We start from the raw sequence: 23889 nt of genomic DNA, 5'->3' as shown, positions 1-23889 counted from the left end.
TTATTTGTTTAGAAACCTAAAAGTTATACTGCTGCCGATGCAACCCTCAAAATAAATCCTCAATTAAAGATAGATGCACACTTGAACAAAGTATGTCCAGCTACTGAGGCTATTTACAATGATGAGTTCTATACTAAACAAGATATAATTATTACAGCATTAGATAATGTGGAAGCCAGGAGATATGTAGACAGGTATGTTCTTAAAATTCAGGTTCATAAAAATTTTTTATTTTGTTTTCACTTTTTTCCACATCTGTTTATTGAAAAGTTACCCAATTTTCTGATCATTCTTTGTGTTTCTATTGTGGTTCTCAAGCGCAAACCCTTTTTATGGTTTCCCATTATACCTAGGATAAAATTCAAAATCTTTACATGGCCTAAATGTTTTTCATAGAGTGTCTGCCATCTGTCTACCACCCTAGCTTAAAATTTACCTATCTTTGCTGGCTCCCCTCATTCCAGCTACACATTCCTTCTTTCAGTTCTTGTAAGGTATCCAACACTTTTTCACCTCAGAGACTTGTACATACTCTCCTTCAGACTCAGGAAATTATGCTTATCTTGTTCTAAAAATTCTGACCCAAGTCTACCTGGTTTAGTTTAGTTTTTTTTTTTTTCTTCCAACCTTTCATTTTCATCCTAAGTATCTTTATTCAAACAGAATTTTTTTAACCACTAAATTCTATAGATCCTCCTATGGTAACCTTTCACAGCATTCTGTTTTTTTCTTTATAGTGCTTATTTTTATTGATACACTTATTTAATTAATACTTGTTTCCTTACTAAATCATTTATTCAGGGACCCTTTATTTTCCCGTCACTATATCCTCAGGGCCCAACATATGTCATTCAGGAAATAGTTGTTAAATAAGTAGACGAATGAGTGACTATAATGTGTATATCTTATAATTTTTCTTACATCTTTATATGACTTTTTAATGTTAGAGTTCTAGAGCAGATTATTAACAGAAAAATTTGCCATTGGAGAGTGTAGTTGAAAGTTATCTTGGGCAGAGGAAGGAAGAATAAAAACTTTAAGAAATTGAGGTGTGTAGAATATAGGTATTATACATATTAAGAAAGAAGGTTAATATTGGTTGAGATAAAGAGAATATTGAGAAGATACAGTACGACAGAACTTGTAGTCAGAAAATAACCAAAGAGGGGGGCGCCTGGGTGGCTCAGTCGTTAAGCGTCTGCCTTCGGCTCTGGTCATGATCCCAGTGTCCTGGGATCGAGCCCCGCGTCAGGCTCCCTGCTCTGCAGGAAGCCTGCTTCTCCCTCTCCCACTCCCCCTGCTTGTGTTCCCTCTCTCGCTGTGTCTCTCTCTATCAAATAAATAAAGCCTTTAAAAAAAAAAAAGAAGAAAGAAAATAACCAAAGAAGAAATAGAAAGCAAGGCAAGAAAGGGCAGTATATTAGTTTAAGAGTTAACTTAGAGTAAAAGAAAGTTGAAGCCCAAAATCTAGTAGTAGTAGTAGAAGAAGAAGAAACGGACAAAGATTACTAGGTTGAGCAACAAAATTTGTGGGAGAAGGGGGACAGAAATGATAAATGCATTATTTGGTGGTAATGTATCTGTTTCCTGATGTTACATTCAGGAAGTGATCAGTGTGTGAAATGATTAACAGAAGGTGGTAAGATGTCCCCTGCTTACATTGTTATTGCTCACTTAACTGTTCGTTACCTGTTATCTTTTCAAATAGCCGTTGCTTAGCAAATCTACGACCCCTCTTAGATTCTGGAACAATGGGCACTAAGGGACACACTGAAGTTATTGTACCTCATTTAACTGAATCCTATAATAGTCATGTAAGTGAACTGACATTTTGAAATAAATGCCTCTCTTCTTTATATCTCATAATGTTTATATCTCATTTTTTTCTCATTAGTCAGCAGATTTGATTTAGCTTTCCTAATCTGTTAATCGATCTGTCAGTAATTTCCATACATATGTGCATATGCATTTTTTAAAGAGAGTTGAAGTTATTTTTTAAATCATCAAAATTTTGTTTCTAGCCTTTTTTGCATCCTTATTCTTGTGTTTACTGTTTATTTCTCAGAGGTGTTTAATTGGTTTTCTAACAACGTTTGAACTGACCACCGAAAATCTTAATGATGACTCAGTTGATACATGGGAGGAAGCAAGCCCTCTATATATGTGTAAAGCATATAGATGTAATTTTTTTTTAAACTCTACAAGTGATTTTGATACACTGCCGAAGTTGAAAAACACTGGCCTAGGAAATAATTGTAGGGTTTAGGATTTTAAAAAAGACCAACTCAAGTTGTAAAATGGAAAAAAGAATGTTTTTACAAGTGTAAATATCACTTTATTTAATAGTTATATTTGCTTTAGTAAAATTTTTAAAGATTTAGAAAATTTGTTTTCCCATTCTCATGAAATCAGAAGTTTATATAGTAAAAACATTATAGTAGACAAAATTTATAAGTTTAATTTGAAAGAAATTAGAGAAAATCATGATATGCTGAGGTGATATTGGAAGATTTTCAAAATAGAGAATGCTTGATTCTCTGCCACATTTTTCCCAAGCCTTTTCCTATATTCTCTAACTTTATACTCAGAAAAAATAGAATTCTCTTCTGGCTTCCCTCTTTGGTTTATAAAGTATTTTATGGTATTTCATAGGAGCAAACAAATATAAATCTCTAAGTAAAAAGAGATAAAGTGAGTCATTTTAGATTGGTTAAACCAATAACGCTAAGCCAAATGTACCCTATAAGAGAAAATAGGTCTTTTTAATGGTTTTTTTTTTTTTACATGAGACAACATAGACATTTGCTGTTTCTCTTTTGAAAGTTCTTTTTATTTTTTTAATTTTGTATTTTATTTTTTTTATTTTTTTAAGTTTTTATTTAAATTCCATTTACTTAACATACAGTGTGTAATATTAGTTTCATGTGTACAATATAGTGTTCAACACTTCCATACAACACCCTGTGCCCATCCAAGTGCACTGCTTCATCCCCGTCACCTATTTAGCCCATCCTCCCAACCCCATCCCCTCTGGTGACCATCAGTTTGTTTTCTATAGTTACGAGTCTGTTTCTTGGTTTGCCTCTCTTTTTTTCCCCTTTGTTTCATTTCTTAAATTCCACATATGAGTGAAATCATATGGTATTTGTCTTTCTCTGACATATTTCCCTTAGCATAATACTGTCTGGCTCCATCCATGTCGTTGCAATGGCAAAATTTCATTCTTTTTTATTTGTTGTTTATTTAATACATACTTTTGTACAAAACTATGCCAAGCATCAAGGATATATGATCCCTGCTCCTAAATTATTTTCTCCGTGGAGAAAGAAACTCCTGGTATGCTGAGCACTGTTTTGGGGATTCATGAATTACTTTTCAAAGTAGGGAATGTTGTAAAGTTTTCGATGTCACCTTGATTCTTGGAGAAAAAAATTAATTAGATATTGGAGCCTGCTGTAAGTACCACATGGTACCAAATAAGTGCACAGATAATAAGTTATATAAAATTCAAGTTTTTTGTTACATTGCTGTTAATAAATAGGTTAAGTATCAAAAGAATCCATTTTCCTCTTATTTGCCTAGGAGAAGATATAAAAATGTTGGATTCATTTTATTATTTCATTTTATTTTTTAATGGTCTTAAAACACTCAATTGGTGAAAAATTACCATTGCTTTTCTTAACTATCTGTTGTTATATTTTATAAATTAGCGGGATCCCCCAGAAGAGGAAATACCATTTTGTACTCTAAAATCCTTTCCAGCTGCTATTGAACATACTATACAGTGGGCAAGAGATAAGGTAATAAAGATCTATATTTCAAGAAATTTTTATTTGAAGTAGAAAAGATATTTCCAATTTTTAAAAAGACTTCTATTTGTAACTTTTTTTTCTTTCTTTCCTTTATAGTTTGAAAGTTCCTTTTCCCACAAGCCTTCATTGTTTAACAAATTTTGGCAAACTTATCCATCTGCAGAAGAAGTCTTACAGGTAAAAATCAATGCATTTTAATATAATCTCAACACTGTCTCAGTGTAATGTTATTTGCAAATTGCCTATAAATAGTTTATTTTACCTCTTTAAAGAAAGATTGTAACATCATTATGATACATAGTAAGTGCATGAGGAATCTTGAAATTAGCAAGTCACACATGACCTCTTTTTTTAGTTTATATGAACTATGTAGAATTGCCAATATTTGACCATGTTTGACCCACAGAACAGAAATTCATATGGTTCAACCTAAGAAATATGTCATCAAAATAAAATAATAAATAGCTTATTAAACTCTTTTGGAAAAAAAATGAGGTGAGTTCTAGTGAAAATTTCATGAGTGGACAGTAATCTCTGAGACTTAATACTCTTATAATGAGGACAACTTTAAAGATGTTTTCTTACTTTTCTTTATTCCAGTACTAAACAGGGCAGCTTTTTAGTGTAAAATGTTATTCATAAGTACTTCTTATATTAAGTACATCTGTAGTACTCACAACTTACAGCCAGCAAGACATGAGGATAACTTGTCAGATAAGAAACTACAGCTGAAATTTCATGTGCTGTCTTTTCCCATTCTCCCTCCAAAAAAAGGAAAGAAAGAGGGAGAAGAAAAAGGCAGGGATAAGGAGCTCATAGTGTAAAAATTAAAATCATAGGTCACGTGAGCTGGCACTTCAAACTTTGGCTAATACTTCCCCAGGAATGATGTGGGTGGGTAGGTGGGTGTTGCGTGTTTAATTAGAAATGTATTTATTTTAGGGGCGCCTGGGTGGCTCAGTCATTAAGCGGCTGCCTTTGGCTCAGGTCATGACCCCAAGGTCCTGGGATCGAGCCCCATATCGGGCTCCCTGCTCAGCGGGAAGCCTGCTTCTCCCTCTCCCACTCCCCCTGCTTGTGTTCCTGCTCTCGCTGTCTTTGTCTCTGTCAAATAAATAAATAAAATCTTTAAAAAAAGAAAAAAAGAAATGTATTTATTTTGTTTGTTTTTTTCTCTCATTTTCTAGAAGATACAAACTGGGCACAGTTTAGAAGGCTGTTTTCAAGTTATTAAGTTACTTAGCAGAAGACCCAGAAGTTGGTCCCAGTGTGTAGAATTAGCAAGATTAAAATTTGAAAAATATTTTAACCATAAGGTAAGTATGCATTATAAAACATTAAGAAGAGATATGACCTTGGCACATTTAATTGCTACCAAATTAATTTCATTGGCCAAACATCTACTCTTTCTTTCGGGAATCTTTCCAGAAATAAGTAGTAAGTTAAGTGAAAACAAGTGCAGGGCACACAACTGATTTCTCTTTGAATGTTAAAAGAATGCACTTAAACTCTACCCATTGGTTTGTCAGTCATACATTAACTTGATCCTTATCTCTTTATGTGCAAAATTGGGTTTCAGATAGGTGTTCCTTCTGGAGAATAAGGAATACATTTCATCAGTAGTCTAAAACAAGTTTGTTGTTCAGAATAAAGCAAGAAACTGAGAAAATAGAGATGTTCAGTAAGAAAGCTGGTTGAATTTTGCCTTGCCCACCAATATCCAAAATCACATTTTATGTCTGTTTTCTGTTTCCTCATTTGTAAAATGGGGATAATAAATTGGTGCGTAATTCATAGGGTAGCGTGAGGATCAAATAAGTGAATACATGCAAAGCAATTTGAGCAAACCTAGCCCATAAGTGCTCACTAAATATTAGCTGTTATTCTTATCTCCCATTACTTAGAGTTGCTAGAATGTGTCCTGCACTCTCTCGAGTCTCTCCCTCTCTTTAGGCTCTTACCTATTGGAATATAAAGTAAGTTCATCTTTTTTAAAAAGTCTTTTGATTACACTTATCCTTGCTTTTCATTTCCTTCTTGGCTCTGCTGCTTACGTAAGTGGTCTTATACTTACTGTTGCTACTTCCTCATCCAGTAAATGTGTCTTCTTTCCCCACTCCTATTCAAATTATTTTTACCATAATTATCAATGACCTCTTGTTTCAAAATCTAAAAAACTCTTTTTAGTCCTTACCTTTTCTACCTTTTTTTTTCTAAGCTTTTTTACTATGGAAAAATTCAACCAGGGAAAGGGGAAAAAATACTGTAATGAATCCCCATGTAATTTTCACAAATCTGTCACCCAGGTTTAACGTTTATCAACTTGTAGATAATGTTGTTTCATCTAGATACCCATCCCAATAGACCCTCCCCAGATGGTTTTGAAGTGAATCTCAAACATCATTTATCATCTCAAAAGACAAAATACTGTATATTTTTACTGGTTTCGTTTTTGTTTTAAATTAGCTCTTTGAGAGGAGCAGAATTGTATGTAAAATATGCCACTGTTGTGTAAAAACTGATAAAATAATGTATATTCATTTTTGCTGTAGATGCAAAAAAAGAAAAAACTATAAGTGTTGATAAAAAATAACAATAGAGTGGGGGGAGGAGCAAGATGGCAGAGGAGTTGGAGACATGGATTTCGTCTGGTCCCAGGAATTCAGCTGGATAGGGATCAAACCATTCTAAACACCTACGAACTCAACAGGAGATTGAAGAAAAGAATAGCAACAACTCTCTGAACAGAAAAGCGACCACTTTCTGGAAGGTAGGACGTGCGGAAAAGTGAATCCGAGGCGCTATTCGGGAGGATAGACGGCGGGGGAGGGGGCCTCCATCCGCCACTTCTGGCAAGTGATAGAGCTGCGGAGCACAAAATTGGAACTTTTAGAAGTCGGCTCCCCTGAGGGACATCGCTCCAGTGGCTAAGCAGGGGGTGGAACTCCCGCTGGGACAGTGTGGTCTCAGGACCCTCGGGGTCACAGAAAGACCAGGGGTGCCTAAGTGCAACAGAGCTCCCAGGTATCGGAGCGGGGAAGCCGGCTGCACCAAGCTGAGGAGTGGGCTCTCAGCTCGGGGTTGCCATAAACCGTGATCCGCAGCACAGTTGGGCCACTGGTCTTCCAGCAGGGACCCAACAAGCGGCAGATCCAGGGAGACTCCCCTTCCTCCCCTGAGAAGAGTGGCACGGGAGCGCACCGCAGGGATCTGCTGGGTTTGGAGACTCCACACTGAGTCAGGTGCCAGAGGTAGAAACACTGGGTCACAGGCCGGGTGAGCACGGAATGCAGCCGGAGACCATGGAGACAGGAGTGATTGACTGCTTTTCTCTGGGGGCGCACTGAGAAGCGGGGCCCCGAGTTCTCGGCTCATCCCAGGAAGAGATTGGGAGGCCGCCATTTTCGCTCTTGTCCTCCAAAGCTGTAGGGAAAGCTTGCAGGGAACAAAAGCTCCTGAGAGCAAACCCGAGCAGATTACTTAGCCCGGACCTGGCAAGGGCGGGGCAATTCCGCCTCCAGCAAAGACATTTGGGAACCACGGCAACAGGCCCCTCCCCCAGAAGATCAGCAAGAACAGCCCGCCAAGACCAAGTTTACCGATCACTGAGAACGGAAGAACTCCCGCACTAGAGGAATACTGCACATAGAATTCATGGCTTTTTTACCATGATTCCTTAGTCCTTCAAAGTTAATTTTTTAACTTTTTTTTTTGAATTTTTCTTTTTCCCTTTTTCAACCAACATCTTATCAATCCCTTTTTTAAAAAACTTTTTTTTTAAAGATTTTATTTATTTATTTGACAGAGAGAGAGATAGGGAGAGCAGGAACACAAGCAGGGGGGTGGGAGAGGGAGAAGCAGGCTTCCCGCGGAGCAGGGAGCCCGATGCGGGGCTCGATCCCAGGACGCTGGGATCATGACCTGAGCTAAAGGCAGACGCTTAAAGACTGAGCCACCCAGGCGCCCCTAAAAAACATTTTTATTTTTCATTTTTAGATTCATATTCTATCCCTTCATAGTAGTTACCCTTACTTTTGGAATATATATATATAAGTTCTCTCTTTAAAATTTTGAGATAGTGTCTTCTAACAGATAAAAATATACCCTAAATCTATAGTGTATGGCTTTGTTCTAGTCTCCTGCCTGATTACATTCTCTCCCCTATTTTTTCTTTTTTTTTAAATCCTCTTCTTTCTTTTTTCAAACAACTTCTTATCAATCCCTTTTATAAAATTTGTTATAATTTTCATCTTTACAGTCATATTCCATTTCTTCATCGTATCAACCCTTATTTTTGTACATATATAAGTTTTTGTTTCTTTATAATTGTGGGAGGCACTTTCTTCTGATAGACCAAAATACCAAAATCTAGTGTGTAGCACTAATCTATGCAACAGCCTGATCATATTTGATCATATTCTGTTTTTTTTTGTTTTCTGTTTTTGTTTTTGTTTTGATATTTTTCTTTTTTTTTATTCTTTTTCCTTTTTTTTCTTTTTCTTTTTTCTTTCTTTCCCTTTCTTTTCCCTGGTTTCAGGTGTTTTCTGATTTGTTTAGAGTATATTTTCTGGGGACGTTGTTACCCTGTTAGCATTTTGTTCTCTCATTCATCTATGCTCCTCTGGACAAAATGACAAGACGGGAAATCTCACCTCAACAAAAAAAACGAGGTAGTACTGACTTCCAGGGACCTACTCAATACAGACATTAGTACGATGTCGGACCTAGAGTTCAGAATCATGATTTTAAATATACTAGCTGGGCTTGAAAAAAAGCATGGAAGTTATTAGAGAAACCCTTTCTAGAGAAATAAAAGAACTAAAATCTAACCAAGTCAAAATCAAAAAGGCTATTAATGAGGTGCAGTCAAAAATGGAGGCTCTAACTGCTAGGATAAATGAGGCAGAAGAGAGAATTAGTGATACAGAAGAGATGGAAAATAAAGAAGCTGAGAAAAAGAGATAAACAACTACTGGATCACGAGGGCAGAATTCGAGAAATAAGTGATACCATAAGATGAAACAACATTAGAATAATTGGGATCCCAGAAAAAGAAGAAAGAGAGAGGGGGGGAGAAGGTGTATTGGAGCAAATTATAGCAGAGAACTTCCCTAATGTGGAGAAGGAAACAGGCATCAAAATCCAGGAGGCACAGAGCACTCCTTTCAAAATCAATAAAAATAGGTCAACACCCTGACACCTAGTAATAAAACTTAAAAGTTTTAGAGACAAAGAGAAAATCCTGAAAGCAACTCGGGAGAAGAGATCTATAACCTGCAATGGTGGAAACATTAGATTGGCAACAGACCTATCCACAGAGACCTGGCAGGCCAGAAAGGACTGGCATGATATATTCAGAGCACTAAATGAGAAAAATATGAAGCCAAGAATACTCTATCCAGCTAGGCTGTCATTGAAAATAGAAGGAGAGATAAAACGCTTCCAGAACAAACAAAAACTAAAGGAATTTAAAACATGAAACCAGCCCTCCAAGAAATATTGAAAGGGGTCCTCTAAGCAAAGAGAGAGCCTAAAAGTAACATAGATCAGAAAGGAACACAGAAAATATACAGTAACAGTCACCTTATAGGCAATACAATGGCACTAAATTCATATCTTTCCATAGTTACTCTGAATGTAAATGGGCTAAATGCCGCAATCAAAAGACACAGGCTATCAGATTGGATAAAAAAACAAGACCCATCGATATGCTGTCTTCAAGAGACTCATTTTAGACCCAAAGACAACCCCAGATTGAAAGTGAGGGGGTGGAAAACCATGTCCCATGCTAATGGACACCAAAAGAAAGCTGGGGTGGCAATCCTTATATCAGACAAATTAGATTTTAAAACAAAGACTGTAATAAGAGATGAGGAAGGACACTCTATCCTACTTCAAGGGTCTATCCAACAAGAAGATCTAACAATTGTAAATATCTATGCCCCTAACATGGGAGCAGCCAATTATATAAGCCAACTAATAACAAAAGCAAAAAAGCACATCGACAACAATACAGTAATAGTGGGGGGCTTTAACACCCCCTCACTGAAATGGACAGATCATCTAAGCAAAAGATCAACAAGGAAATAAAGACTTTAAATGACACACTGGACCAAATAGACTTCACAGATATATTCAGAACATTCCATCCCGAAGCAACAGAATACACATTCTTCTCTAGTGCCCATGGCACATTCTCCAGAATAGATCACAAATAGGTCTCAACCGGTACCAAAAGATTGGGATCATTCCCTGCATGTTTTCGGACCACAATGGTTTGAAACTAGAACTCAGTCACAAGAGGAAAGTCAGAAAGAACTCAAATACATGGAGGCTGAAGAGCATCCTACTAAAGAATGAATGGGTCAACCAGGAAATTAAAAAAGGATTTAAAAAATGCATGGAAACAAATGAAAATGAAAATACAACTGTTCAAAATCCTTGGGATGCAGCAAAGGTGGTTCTGAGAGAAAAATATATAGCAATACAAGACTTTCTGAAGAAACAAGAAAGGTCTCACCTACACAACCTAACCCTGCACCTAAAGGAGCTGGAGAAAGAACGCAAATAAAGCCTAAACCCAGCAGGAGAAGAGAAATAGTAAAGATCAGAACAGAAATCAATGAAATAGAAACCAAAAGAACAGTAGAACACATCAATGAAATTAGAGCTGGGTCTTTGAAAGAATTAACAAGATTGATTAACCTCTGGCCAGACTTATCAAAAAGAAAAGAGAAATCACGCAAATCAACAAAATCATGAATGAAAGAGAAGAGATCACAACCAACACCAAAAAAATACACCCAACACCAAAGAAATACAAACAACATATTATGAGCAACTATATGCCAGCAAATTAGATAATCTGGAAGAAATGGATGCATTCCTAGAGATGTATCAACTACCAAAACTGAAACAGGAAGAAAGAAAACCTGAGCAGGCATATAACCATTAAGGAAATTGAAGCAGTCATCAGAAATTTCCCAACAAACAAAAACCCAGGGCCAGATGGCTTCCCAGGGGAATTCTACCAAACATTTAAAGAAGAATTAATACCTCTTCTGAAACTGTTCCAAAAAATAGAAATGGAAGGAAAACTTCCAAACTCGTTTTATGAGGCCAGCATTACCTTGATCCCAAAACCAGACAAAGACCCCATCAAAAAGGAGAATTACAGACCAATATCCTTGATGAACATGGATGCAAAAATTCTCACCAAAATACTAGCCAGTAGGATCCAATAGTGCATTAAAAGGGTTATTCACAACGACCAGGTGGGATTTATCCCTGTGCTGCAAGGTTGGTTCAACATCATAATAGAAAGACAACAACATAAAAGAAAGAACAAGAACCATATGATCCTCTCAGTAGATGCAGAAAAAGCATGACAAAGTACAGTATCCTTTCTTGATCAAAACTCTTCAGAGTATAGGGATAGAGGGTACATACCTCAATATCTTAAAAGCCATCTATGAAAAACCCACAGTGAATATCATTCTCAATGGGGAAAAATGGAGAGCTTTCCCCCTAAGGTCAGGAATACAGCAGGATGTCCACTCTCACCACTTCTATTCAACATAGTATTAGAAGTCCTGGCCATAGCAGACAGCAAAAAGAAATCAAAGGCATCCAAATTGGCAGAAGAAGTCAAACTCTCACTGTTTGCAGATGATATGATACTTTATGAGGAAAACCCAAAAGACTCCACCCCAAAACTGCTAGAACTCATACAGGAATTCAGTAAAGTGGCAGGTTATAAAATCAATGCACAGAAATCAGTGGCATTCCTATACACCAACAACAAGACAGAGGAAAGAGAAATTAAGGAGTCGATCCCATTTACAATTGCACCCAAAACCATAAGATACCTAGGAATAAATCTAACTAAAGAGGCAAATAATCTGTACTCAGAAAACTATAAAATACTCATGAAAGAAATTGAGGTAGACACAAAGAAATGGAAAAACGTTCCATGCTCATAGATTGGAAGAACAAATATTGTGAAGATGTCAAAGAGCAGTCTACACATTCAGTGCAATCCCTATCAAAATACCATCCACTTTTTTCAAAGAAATGGAACAAATAATCCTAAAATTTGTATGGAATCAGAAAAGACCCTGAATAGCCAGCGGAATGTTGAAAAAGAAAAAGCTGGTGGCATCACAATTCTGGACTTCAAGCTCTATTACAAAGCTGTCATCATCAAGACAGTATGGTATTGGCACAAAAACAGACACATAGATCAGTGGAACAGAATAGAGCCCAGAAATGGACCCTCAACTCTATGGTCAATCTTCGACAAAGCAGGAAAGAATATCCAATGGAAAAAAGACAGTTTCTTCAACAAATGGTGTTGGGAAAATTGGACAGCCACATGCAGAAGAATGAAACTGGACCATTTCCTTACACCACACACAAAAATAGACTCCAAATGGTTGAAAGACCTAAATGTGAGACAGGAGTCCATCAAAACCCTGAAGGAGAACACAGGCAGCAACCTCTTCGACCTCAACCACAGCAACTTCTTCCTAGATACATCGCCAAAGGCAAGGGAAGCAAAGGCAAAAATGAACTATTGAGCTTTTGCACAGCAAAAGAAACAGTCAACAGAACCAAAAGACAACCAACAGAATGGGAGATGGTATTTGCAAATGACATATCAGATAAAGGGCTAGTATCCGAAATCTATAAAGAACTTATTAAACTCAACACCCAAAGAATGAATGATCCAATTCAGAAATGGGCAGAAGACATGAACAGACATTTTTCCAAATGAAGACATCCAAATGGCCAACAGACACATGAAAAAGTGCTCAACATCGCTCAGCAGCAGGGAAATCCTAATCAAAGCCTCAATGAGATACCACCTCACACTAGTCAGAATGGCTAAAATTAACAAGTCAGGAAACGACAGATGTTGGCGGGGATGTGGAGAAAGGGGAACCCTCCTACACTGTTGGTGGGAATGCAAGCTGGTGCAGCCCCTCTGGAAAACAGTATGGAGGTTCCTCAAACAGTTGAAAATAGAGCTACCATACGACCCAGCACTTGCACTACTGGGTATTTACCCCACAGATACAAATGTAGTGATCCGAAGGGGTATGTTCACCCCGATGTTTATAGCAGCAATGTCCACATTAGCCAAACTCTGGAAAGAGCCAAGATGTCCATCAACAGATGAATGGATAAAGAAGAAGTGGTATATATATATACAGTGGAATATTATGCAGCCATCAAAAGCAATGACATCTTGCCATTTGCAACGGCCTGGATAGAACTGGAGGGTGTTATGCTGAGCGAAATAAGTCAGTCAGAGAAAGACATGTACCATATGACCTCACTGATATGAGGAATTCTTGATCTCAGGAAACAAACTGAGAGTTGCTGGAGTGGTGGGGGGTGGGAGGGATGGGGTGGCTGGGTGATAGACATTGGGGAGGGTATGTGCTATGGTGAGCGCTGTCAATTGTGTAAGACTTGCATCACAGACCTGTACCTCTGAAACAAATAATACATTATATGTTAAAAAAAAAAAAAAAAAAAAAGAAGATAGCAGGAGGGGAAGAATGAAGGGGGGAAATCGGAGGGGGAGAAGAACCATGAGAGACGATGGACTCTGAGAAACAAACTGAGGTTTCTAGAGGGGCAGGAGTGGGGGGATGGGTTAGCCTGGTGATGGGTATTAAAGAGGGCACATTCCACATGGAGCACTGGGTGTTATATGCAAACAGTCAATCATGGAACACTACATCAAAAACTAATGATGTAATGTATGGTGATTAACATAATATAGTAATAAAAAAATAACAATTGAGGTTACTCCACATATGGGGGCAGTGACAAGAGAATGATAGAGAATACAAGGGTAGCTGGAGGCTTCACCGTATATCTTTTATGCATTTTTTATTTTATTTTTTTCCTCAGATAATATTGCATAGTAATTTTTTAAATTTATATTTTTTCTTTAGGCTCTTCAGCTTCTTCACTGTTTTCCTCTAGACACACGATTAAAAGATGGCAGTAAGTGTGACCAAGTGTTGAGAAGAATGTTTAATATAATTTATTACTAGTTCCCTATAATGAAAATAATGTCTGTATCTTTTGTTAGGTTTGTTTTGGCAATCACCAAAGAGGCCCCCTTCTCCAATAAAATTTAATTTAAATGAACCTTTGTAAGTATTTATAGCCAGTTTTATATGCCTCCTTTCTTGTAAATTTCTTAACTGTCTATCGGTTTACATTGCAGGGTGAAAACCTCAGGCTCTGAAAATGTTAAATTATTGCATCCCTGTTATTCTAAGAGTTAGCATATTAATCTGGCCAACAAAGCCAGACACAGTCATTCTCCCTACACATATATGAATTTGTTTGTATAGATCGTAAAATAACTTGATTATGTTACCACTTTGACGTTATCCATAGCAAAAACCATAGAACGACAACAGATGTTTTCCTATTAAATAAAGCCAGTATTTAAGAAACTTTAGTTATTTGGGGGGAAAATGATTACCATTAAATATCTCCCTAAATTATCTCAAATTAATTTTCAAAGTAGTTCATGTTTAGACAGACATTTATACACACACACACACACACCCCATACGTATGTATTCCAGTTAAACACTTCGCTTGTTAACAACCTTATTTCAACAAATAACTCCCATTTAGTTTTCTCATGTGATGTTTATGTTTGGCTTCCAGTCACCTTATCCTGACGGCTTCTCCTATAAAACCTACTTTATTTGTGTTTTTAGTCAAATTCCTTTGCTTAATTTGAACCTAATGTATGTTCTTTAAAACAAAATTTCTAATTTTTTTATGAATTAAAATGAATTTTCTTTTACTAGTTTAATTTTTCTACTTTTTGCCACTCCTCTCCCCAAAGTAGTCACAATCATTTCCTGAATATTTGTACTTAGAAGGATAGACACCTGATGTTTCTTACAGCTTTTATAATTTCTTTGGTCTAAACCAGAAGTTCATTGCGTTACTTTTAAATATTCCTATAACGAAAGTTCTGTGATTATTTTTCTTAAACATTTCAAAGCCTATAGTTTTTGATGAATTAAACATCTTTGAAACTGTGCATTCACACTTTGCCTTATTTTTTAATTTCAAAAGGCACTACAGTTTTCTTCTGAATGCTGCAAAACTATATGCTGCAGTCTATTGCATTCCATTTACTGAAGAGGTAAGATAACCTTCAAGCTCTAGGAAGTGATACAAAACCAGGTAAAAATTCGATGACCTATCAGCTAATTGCATCATCAAAATATGTTTTTATGTTACAAGAATTGTTTTTTGATGTAAACTTTTTGTTTTCTTGTGTTGTCCATTCTAACATAGCAGAAGGTAAAATCTTGTTGCAGCATTACTAAGTAGAAGAAAGTCAAATTTTTCTTTCTAAAGTAATAAAACAAGTATTTGTAAGACCTGTCTTTACTTTTAAAGCATTCATAACCTGTTAGCTTCAATTATCATAATCACTCTGAAAATCCAAAGTGAACGATTTTGTAACAATTTTTAAATATTCCTTAGAGATTCTCTCTGTTAACATTTCTTTGATTTGGGGCGCCTGGGTGGCTCAGTTGGTTAAGCGACTGCCTTCGGCTCAGGTCATGATCCTGGAGTCCCGGGATCGAGTCCCGCATCGGGCTCCCTGCTCAGCGGGGAGTCTGCTTCTCCCTCTGACCCTCTTCCCTCTCGTGCTCTCTCTCTCTCATTCTCTCTCTCAAATAAATAAATAAAATCTTAAAAAAAAATTTCTTTGATTTATTTTGTGATAATAACTTATATCTTCAAATTTCAAGAAATTTAAAATGCTCTCCCATATTGACATTTCTTAACCCTTATCCTATTCCTTTAGACGTCATCTTTACTGACTAACATCTAAAGGGTCTAATACCGTTTTAATTGAGAGGCGGATCTGCATTCATGATTTTTTTCTTCACAGATACAAAATAGAGCCAAAATTGCTATCCTTTAAGTAGGCTGAATGAGGAAATAGGAACCAGAGCCATAATTAACACTGGCTATTTTGGACCCAGATAAAAATGCCTACTGTAAATTAATCCTTTTTGGAGCTAATGGTAAAATATACCATAAATGTCTGGTTAAAATAGTGCCATTCAGTCTGGTATTCTTTTTGTAAAAACAGTGGCAATTTTGTGATAAGAGTGTAGGTGACCTCAAAAGCAGTATGTCTTAGTTTTTCCTAAGCGGCTTCTTAATAATGAATGTAGATCTGATAGCCTTGAATTCATCTAAGTTCATCTTGAACTATTTAAATATTTTTCTGCTTCCAAAGGTATGAATTCTATTTACTTACGTATTTTATTTATTGAGTTAGTATTTATTGAGTATAACTTTGTGCAGGGAACTTTATAAAACAATTACGAGATAGTCCCTGATCGCAGAGCACTCAGTCTGATACAACTAGCCCTAAAACTACCTTTTTAAAAATTTATGGGAAGAACTAAGATTTCAAGTTTGTTGATTAATGAGTAATTTTTCCTACACACCACCCCTGCCTCCCACCCTTTATGAATGGTATTTTATAGAATAAGGGTAAATGTCAAAGTGGATGTAGTCTAAATAGTCCGATGATAAATTATTCAAATAGTTTAGTATGATAAAGGACCTTTTAGGATTTTTTAGCTTTAGAATTCAGAATTTTAAAAAATGGTTTTTCATAAAATTACTCTTTAAAAAAACAGGACTTATCAGCAGATGCCCTCTTGAATATTCTTTCTGAAGTAAAGATTCAAGAATTCAAACCTTCTAACAAGGTATGTTTAGAAATTTATTCACTCAGCAAATAGTTACTGAACTTTTACTTATTTCAAGTCCCATTCTAAACCTGGAGAATCCCACAGTGAACACAACAAAAGTCTTGTTCTTATGGAAGTTATAGTCTATTGGGCCAGAGGTGGACTATTAAAAAAAATGCTATTATATAATATTTCAATATGGGCATAGTGCTAAGAACTAAAAATAAGGAAAAGGAATAAAGGGTGATGGAGCTGGTATCATTTTATTGGGCTAAAGGGGAAAGCCTCTCTGACATAGTACCATTTGGGCAGAAGCCTGAAGGAAGTGATGGAGTGAACCATGCTATTACGTGGTGAAACACAAGAATAAGTTCAGAGAAAGGCCTTGAAAGACTTTGAAGGCCAGGGTTTTTCTGAAGGAGAATATGCAAGAAGAGTGGTAGACAGTGAGATAGGAGAGATACTTAGGGTTATGATAAATACTTAATGTTTTATTATGAGGTAAGCCAGTGAATGATTTTAAGCAGAGGATGAAATATATTTAAAAGAAGGACTCTGGCTGTCGTGTTAAGAATGATTATATAAGACATGAGAGAGGAAGCATGAAAAGCTCTTAGGATGTTATAGGCAAAAGATGATGGTGTTTTGAATGAAGTAGTCAGTAACAGGTAATTTGTAATAAGGGATTGGATTCTGGTATATATTGTAATAGTCCTGACAGGATTTGAAAGAGATTAGAACTGGAATGTAAGAGAAAAAAATATTGTTATTTTCTTAGTTGAAATAAGAAGCATGCTTAATTGCACCAGGTGAGGAGGAGGAGAAGTTGAAGTTTGAGCAGAGGAAAAAAGCTGTGAGATAATTGCTCATGGGGGTGGGAAAGTTACTTACTAGAAGATGGAGTAGAATTTTGAGACAGCACTGAGAATCCACTTAATGTATTATACTAAATGTGGCTGGGAAAAAAAGGCATTTAAATGCCTGGGTGCTGCTGTAGAATAGCTGGAAAATTGGATATAACTATGGTTGGGCTTTTGCTGGGCAAATATGTTAGAAGGAAAAAGAGATAAGGAGTATTAATAAAGATGGAACATGAAATTTAGGCAGGGTAAATAGGAAAGTTCGAAAATATTAAGTAATTTTCTTTTTCACATGCTCATTATATGCCTTTTTGTATACACTCTAAAAATCATCTACAGCACAGTCTTTTGTTCCCCTTACCCTCTAGCTATATTGAAAAATATAGAATACTGATTGCCTCCCTATAAAATTCAAGCAGGAAGTAGTGTGTGCAGTCTTCCACTCTGCACTTTTATTTTAGGAAAAAGGAAAATTTGTAGCTGTTTGATATTGTACCAGTAAATGGATGTGCTGAATGAAATGTTCATGACTTGTAGCTTATCAAGAATAAAGGAACAGAAAGGTAAACAATTCCTGTATAAAGGAGTTTCCAGTCGTGGAATGAGTAAGTCAAGGGAATAAAAGGCATAGCATAGGGAATACAGTCAGTGATACTGAAATAGTGTATTGCAACAGATGGTAGCTATACTTGTGGGGGACATAGCATAACTTATGGAGAAATTGAATCACTGAAAATAATGTAACATTGTGTATCAACTATATTCAAATAATTTTTTTTTAAATAAGAAGGTTCCTAGCACATGTTCCTACTAGACAGAACTGCTAGACAGAAGCCAAAGAAACATGTATGAATAACTTTACTAATCTTTATTGCTTTTCAGTGTTTTATGGTTTGAATTGCTTCTTTCTCTATCAAAGTTTTGGGGTAATAAATTACCCTGTGCATTTTAGCTACAGTTTTAGTTTTAATGTGAATTATGAGCTTTTCTCAACTGCCTGAAGCAACTAACACCAAAACTTCAGAGTCTAGCACTTTTAGTTAATAGATGCCAAAAATATTAATTAGACATTCTGGCAAATAAAAGTTTCTGCTTCCCTGACTCTTTACTTATTTCTTAAATACTTATAAGAATACTTAATCTGTAAAAACACAAGATGAGTGGGTACTATACAAAGAAATAGTATTTTTAATTAGTGATGAGGTAGTTTTTTGGTTTGAAAATAATAACTTTACTGCCCTTGTGGAATGTCTAATAAGTAATTTCTTAAATATAAATTACTTAGATGTGCTGCTCTGAGCATGCATCTATATGAGGGCGAAGGAAGACATTCTTTAGGAAACAGCTTCTTGTCAGCAATCAAAAATTTAAAGGATGCACATTGTATATTTTATGGATTTCTGTGGAGACAGAAACAGCTCTGCATTGGTTAGAGCTATGCAATTTGGTTTGAGGTAGATTTGTCAGAATTACAGACTGTTGATTAATATTAACTTCATTCTGTGGAATTTTGAGAGATCTATATGAACACAGATCTTATAAGCTATTCAATGAATATTTTAACATGAGTAAATTTGTTTTAAATATATTGAAGTTCTCTCAATGAACAAGATAAAGATCCCTGTTCTAAGAGTTTACATGTCAGTGTGAAGAGATAGATAGTAAAACAAATACATAAATAACATAATATTACTTAACAATGGAAGGTGTAAAATACATTGGACCATAATGATTAATGTGATAAAACTAGGGACACCTGGTTGGCTCAGTCATTAAGTGTCTCTGACTCTTATTCTAGGCTCAGGTCTTGCTCTCACGGGTTGTGAGTTTAAGCCCTGTATTAGGCTCCACGCCCTGATTTAGTGATATCAAAGCCATCGTTTGTATATCCTTTAATAACTTCATTTTCCTGGATTTTTCTCTTATATTTCAGTGATTTAAAAACATACATAAAAAATAACCAGATAGAGGGAATATCTTCTCTGTGTGACTTATTTGGTAAAACAGATATGGTAATCAAACTTAGGTATAGGATATAACATTGATGAATATATGTCCATGTATTTAAAGGTTGTTCAAACAGATGAAACTGCAAGGAAACCAGACCATGTTCCTATTAGCAGTGAAGATGAGAGGAATGCTGTTTTCCAACTAGAAAAGGCTATTTCATCTAATAAAGCTACCACAAGTAAGGGGAAATCTTTATAAAAATGATTTGAACTGGAGGGAATTTTTATTTTCAATAAACTATACCCAAAAGCTTATGGGACTAAATAATAACTATAATAATAATGATGTTAGGGCGCCTGGGTGGCTCAGTTGGTTAAGCGACTGCCTTCGGCTCAGGTCATGATCCTGGGGTCCCGGGATCGAGTCCCGCATCGGGCTCCCCGCTCAGCAGGGAGTCTGCTTCTCCCTCCGACCCTCCCCCCTCTCATGTGCTCTCTCTCTCTCATTCTCGCTCTCTCAAATAAATAAATAAATAAAATCTTTTAAAAAAATGATGTTAGTTGATTTCGTGATCATATGTAAGTCACTGTTCATCTTTAACTGTGACTGAGTTCATTATTTTTTCACCCTTGCCCTATCCTCAATTGCTGAAATGTAAGTCTGCTTTATTGTCGTTGTTCTGATTGGTTTAGTCCTTAAGATTCTACTTTGTGATTCCTTTTTAACTCATGGCCAGCATAATGAGAAAAAAAATGGAGGTCGTGTATAGACTAACACTTAGACCCAGTGAAGTCACTTTAGGATAAAAAACCATAGACACATTTCTTCCTGGTTTATTAGTCTCCATAGTTATGCACAGGAAATACAACTTGACCTATATACATCCTTGTTAAATGCTTTTAAACATAAGGAAACCAAACTTGTATTCCTTAAAAACAGAGCCATTTGCTCTTGTTTTTAGACTTGTTCTTTTATAACATAAATCAGCAGTTTTCAGACTTTTAGGATATTTATGCACAAACCAGTAAAATTCAAGAAAAAATAACCTAGGTTAGCCAACTATGTATTTTGTAAATAAAATATAGATATGTTAATTTAATCATTACAATTCTAGGAAAAAACTTCCATTTCTTTCTCATTTCATAACAGATCAAACTACATCCATCTATCTACAGAATGATTTTTAAAAACCACTAATCTAGAAATATTTCAAACATATATAAATTTTTATTAGATTTTAACTGACCCTGTACTTAGTTATCAGAGGCAAAATGTTTCAGAGTAGTATTTATGAAATCAACTTTAGAACAGTACCCAGCATTAACAATTTTATTTGTAAACAGCTTAATAGCAGATGTGGTACATAGCTTTCTTATTTTCTATGTTTTAGAAAGATTTTTTAAATATAGAAACTTCTCTGATTTAGTGATATCAAAGCCTCAATAACTTCATTTTCCTGGATTTTTCTCATATATTTCAGTCCTTTAAAAACATAAAGGAATAATGCTAAGTGAAATAAGTCAATCAGAGAAAGACATGTATCATATGACCTCACTGATATGAGGAATTCTTAATCTCAGGAAACAAACTGAGGGTTGCTGGAGTGGTGGGGGGGGGGGGGGGGATGGGGTGGTGAGTGATAGACATTGGGGAGGGTATGTGCTATGGTGAGCGCTGTGAGTTGTGCAAGACTGTTGAATCACAGATCTGTACCTCTGAAATAATGCAATATATTTAAAAAAAAAAAAGATGGGGGGAAGAATGAAGGGGGGAACATCGGAGGGGGAGACGAACCATGAGAGACGATGGACTCTGAAAAACAAACTGAGGGTTCTAGAGGGGTGGGGGTGGGAGGATGGGTTAGCCTGGTGATGGGTATTAAAGAGGGCACGCTCTGCATGGGGCACTGGGTGTTACACACAAACAGTGAATCATGGAACACTACATCAAAAACTAATGATGTATTGTGATTAACATAACAATAAAGTTTTTTAAAAGGCCAAACAAAAAAAAAAAAAATACAGGGAATATTTAAGAATAGTGAATCTACATTGCTTTTTACCTAATAAAACCTTTACAAATTACTACAAAACTTTATTTTTCTGGTTGTTATGATCAGGTGATCTCCAGGTGGCAGTGCTTTCGTTTGAAAAAGATGATGATCGTAATGGACACATAGATTTCATTACAGCTGCATCAAACCTTCGTGCCAAAATGTATAGCATTGAACCAGCTGACCGTTTTAAAACAAAGCGCATAGCTGGTAAAATTATACCTGCTATAGCAACATCCACTGCTGCAGTTTCTGGCTTGGTGAGTTTATTATTCTTTGAATGGAAATACTTCTTTTTCATTGTCTCTTACCTGTTTTCCCCATTGTACCACCCCAGCCAGTCACTCAGAGATCTTAGAGAAGGAGGGATCCATATTGATCTTATAATTTTAAATTTCAAGATATTTCTGAAAATAGGTAGTCCACATTTTGAAGCTTTACAGATATATAGACATTTTAACATAAAAATTAACCTGTGTCATGACAGAGTATAATTTTTCTTATAAGCAATAATCCTCTATTAAGAGGATAAGTGATTACACTCTTGTATCCTTCATGGAAAGCAGGTACTGTATTTTTCTTGAATAAGATGAACTGCTCTAATGGTTGCTCTTTGATTATATTGGATTTTAGTTTTTTTTCCTTAAAAAATGTAATTCCTATTAGTGATTCAGATTTCTTACAATTTAATCTTTCCTTAATGATTCAGAATCTTTAGGCTGGCCCTAGTTCTTTTGCTGTACTATAGTGTTATAATTAGAAGCTGTGTAATTATCTGCCCCTATATTAAATGATTTTAGACTATTGTATTTTTTGAGTTCTGGTATCTTCCAAAGAAGGGAAGATTATATGACCAAAATAATTTTTTTAGTAACTTTGCTCACCCCATACAGAACAGGTAAAAAGTTTGAAAGTATAAGATATGCTAAAAGTGGACAGATTTATAAGAAATTCCTATTATTTCAATCCAGTAGCTGCTTTTACTCTTTACAGAGAAATGCTTGAGTAGAATTTAGGAAAATTAAACAGATGAATGTAAAGTCGTGAATAGGTTTGGGCTCTTTATATAATCAGATCACCTTCTTTTATCTAGGTTGCGTTGGAGATGATCAAAGTAGCTGGTGACTATCCGTTTGAAGCTTACAAAAATTGTTTCCTTAACTTAGCCATTCCAATTATAGTGTTTACAGAGACATCTGAAGTAAAAAGAACTGAAATCAGGTATGCGTGAAGGTCTATTTCTCCTGCATAATGAAAATGAAATAAAATTTTTACCCTCTAAAGGGAAAAAAATTGTAGTTTTACCTCTCTTTTTCTTATATATATATATATATATGTAGTGATCCTTGCCATCGCTTTAAGACTAGGTCAAAATCCCATCTTCATGAAGCATTGCTTTTTTTTTTTAATTGAGATATAATTGACATGTATTAGATTAGTTTCAGGTGTGCAACACAATGATTCAACACCTGTACGTATTAAGAAATTATCAAAACAATAAGCCCAGTCAACTTCATCAGCATACATAGCCTCTTTTTTTCCTTGTAATAAGATCTTTTAAGATCTGCTCTCTTAGCAACTTTCAACTATACAGTATAGTATTTTATTAACTATAGTCACCATGCTGCCCATTACATACCCATGATTAACTTTATAAGCTGAAAGGTTATACCATTTGACTCTTTTCACCCATTTTGCTCATCCCCCAGCCCCACCTCTGGCAACTACCAATCTGTTGTGTGTATCTATGAGCTCAGTTTCAGGGGTTTTTTTTTTAAGATTCCACATATAAGTGAGATCATACAGGTATTTATTTGTCTTTCTCTCTCTGACTTTTTTCACTTAGCATAATGCTAATGTTGTTCCAAATAACAAGATTTCTTTTTTTTATGGCTGAATTATATTTCTGTGTATGTATGTATCACATTTTCTTTATCCATTCACCCATTGATGGACACTTAGGTTGTTTCTATATCAGTACCTTAGCTATTACAAATAATGCTTCAGTGAACATGTGGGTGCTGATATGTTTTGAGTTATTGCTTTCATTTTCTTTGGATGAATACTCAGAAGTGGAATTGCTGGATCATATGGTAATTCTGTTTTTAATATTTTAAGGAACCTCCATAGTGTTGCTTTTGGTACCAAATGTAAAAAACCATCACCAAGACTGATGTCAAGAAGTTTATTACCACCTGTGTTTTCTTCTAGGAGCTTTATGGTTTCAGGTCTTATATGCAGGTCTTTAATCCATTTTTGAGTTAATTATTTTTTAAGATTTTATTTTTAAGTAATCTCTACACCCAATGTAGGGCTCAAACTTACAACCCCGAGATCAAGAGTCACATGCCCTACTGACTGAACTAGTCAGGAACTCCTTGAGTTAATTTTTGTGTGGTGTAAGATAGTGGCCCAGTTTTATTCTTTTGCTTTATGCAAAGCAT

The 23889-nt window shown here is 35.7% G+C and overlaps 1 protein-coding gene across 2 annotated transcripts in view; it reads left to right on the top strand.

The window, feature by feature from the left end:
* Positions 1 to 23889, top strand: part of UBA6 (ubiquitin like modifier activating enzyme 6) — an 89690-nt gene that overhangs the window by 60932 nt on the left and 4869 nt on the right. For both annotated transcript variants that reach the window (XM_073891758.1, XM_025887570.2), the window contains 12 exons: positions 13 to 194; positions 1709 to 1814; positions 3711 to 3800; positions 3909 to 3989; positions 5000 to 5128; positions 13781 to 13832; positions 13921 to 13984; positions 14934 to 15003; positions 16529 to 16600; positions 19513 to 19630; positions 21512 to 21705; positions 22539 to 22666. In XM_073891758.1, coding sequence (XP_073747859.1) covers positions 13 to 194; positions 1709 to 1814; positions 3711 to 3800; positions 3909 to 3989; positions 5000 to 5128; positions 13781 to 13832; positions 13921 to 13984; positions 14934 to 15003; positions 16529 to 16600; positions 19513 to 19630; positions 21512 to 21705; positions 22539 to 22666 — 1286 coding nt within the window. The remainder of the gene's footprint in view (positions 1 to 12; positions 195 to 1708; positions 1815 to 3710; positions 3801 to 3908; positions 3990 to 4999; positions 5129 to 13780; positions 13833 to 13920; positions 13985 to 14933; positions 15004 to 16528; positions 16601 to 19512; positions 19631 to 21511; positions 21706 to 22538; positions 22667 to 23889) is intronic.

The sequence above is a fragment of the Callorhinus ursinus genome, unplaced genomic scaffold (assembly GCF_003265705.2).
Source record: "Callorhinus ursinus isolate GAN/ISIS: 27379988/994484 unplaced genomic scaffold, GSC_fseal_2.0 scaffold4, whole genome shotgun sequence".
Taxonomy (NCBI): domain Eukaryota; kingdom Metazoa; phylum Chordata; class Mammalia; order Carnivora; family Otariidae; genus Callorhinus; species Callorhinus ursinus.
This window is presented reverse-complemented; position numbering and strand designations above follow the sequence as displayed.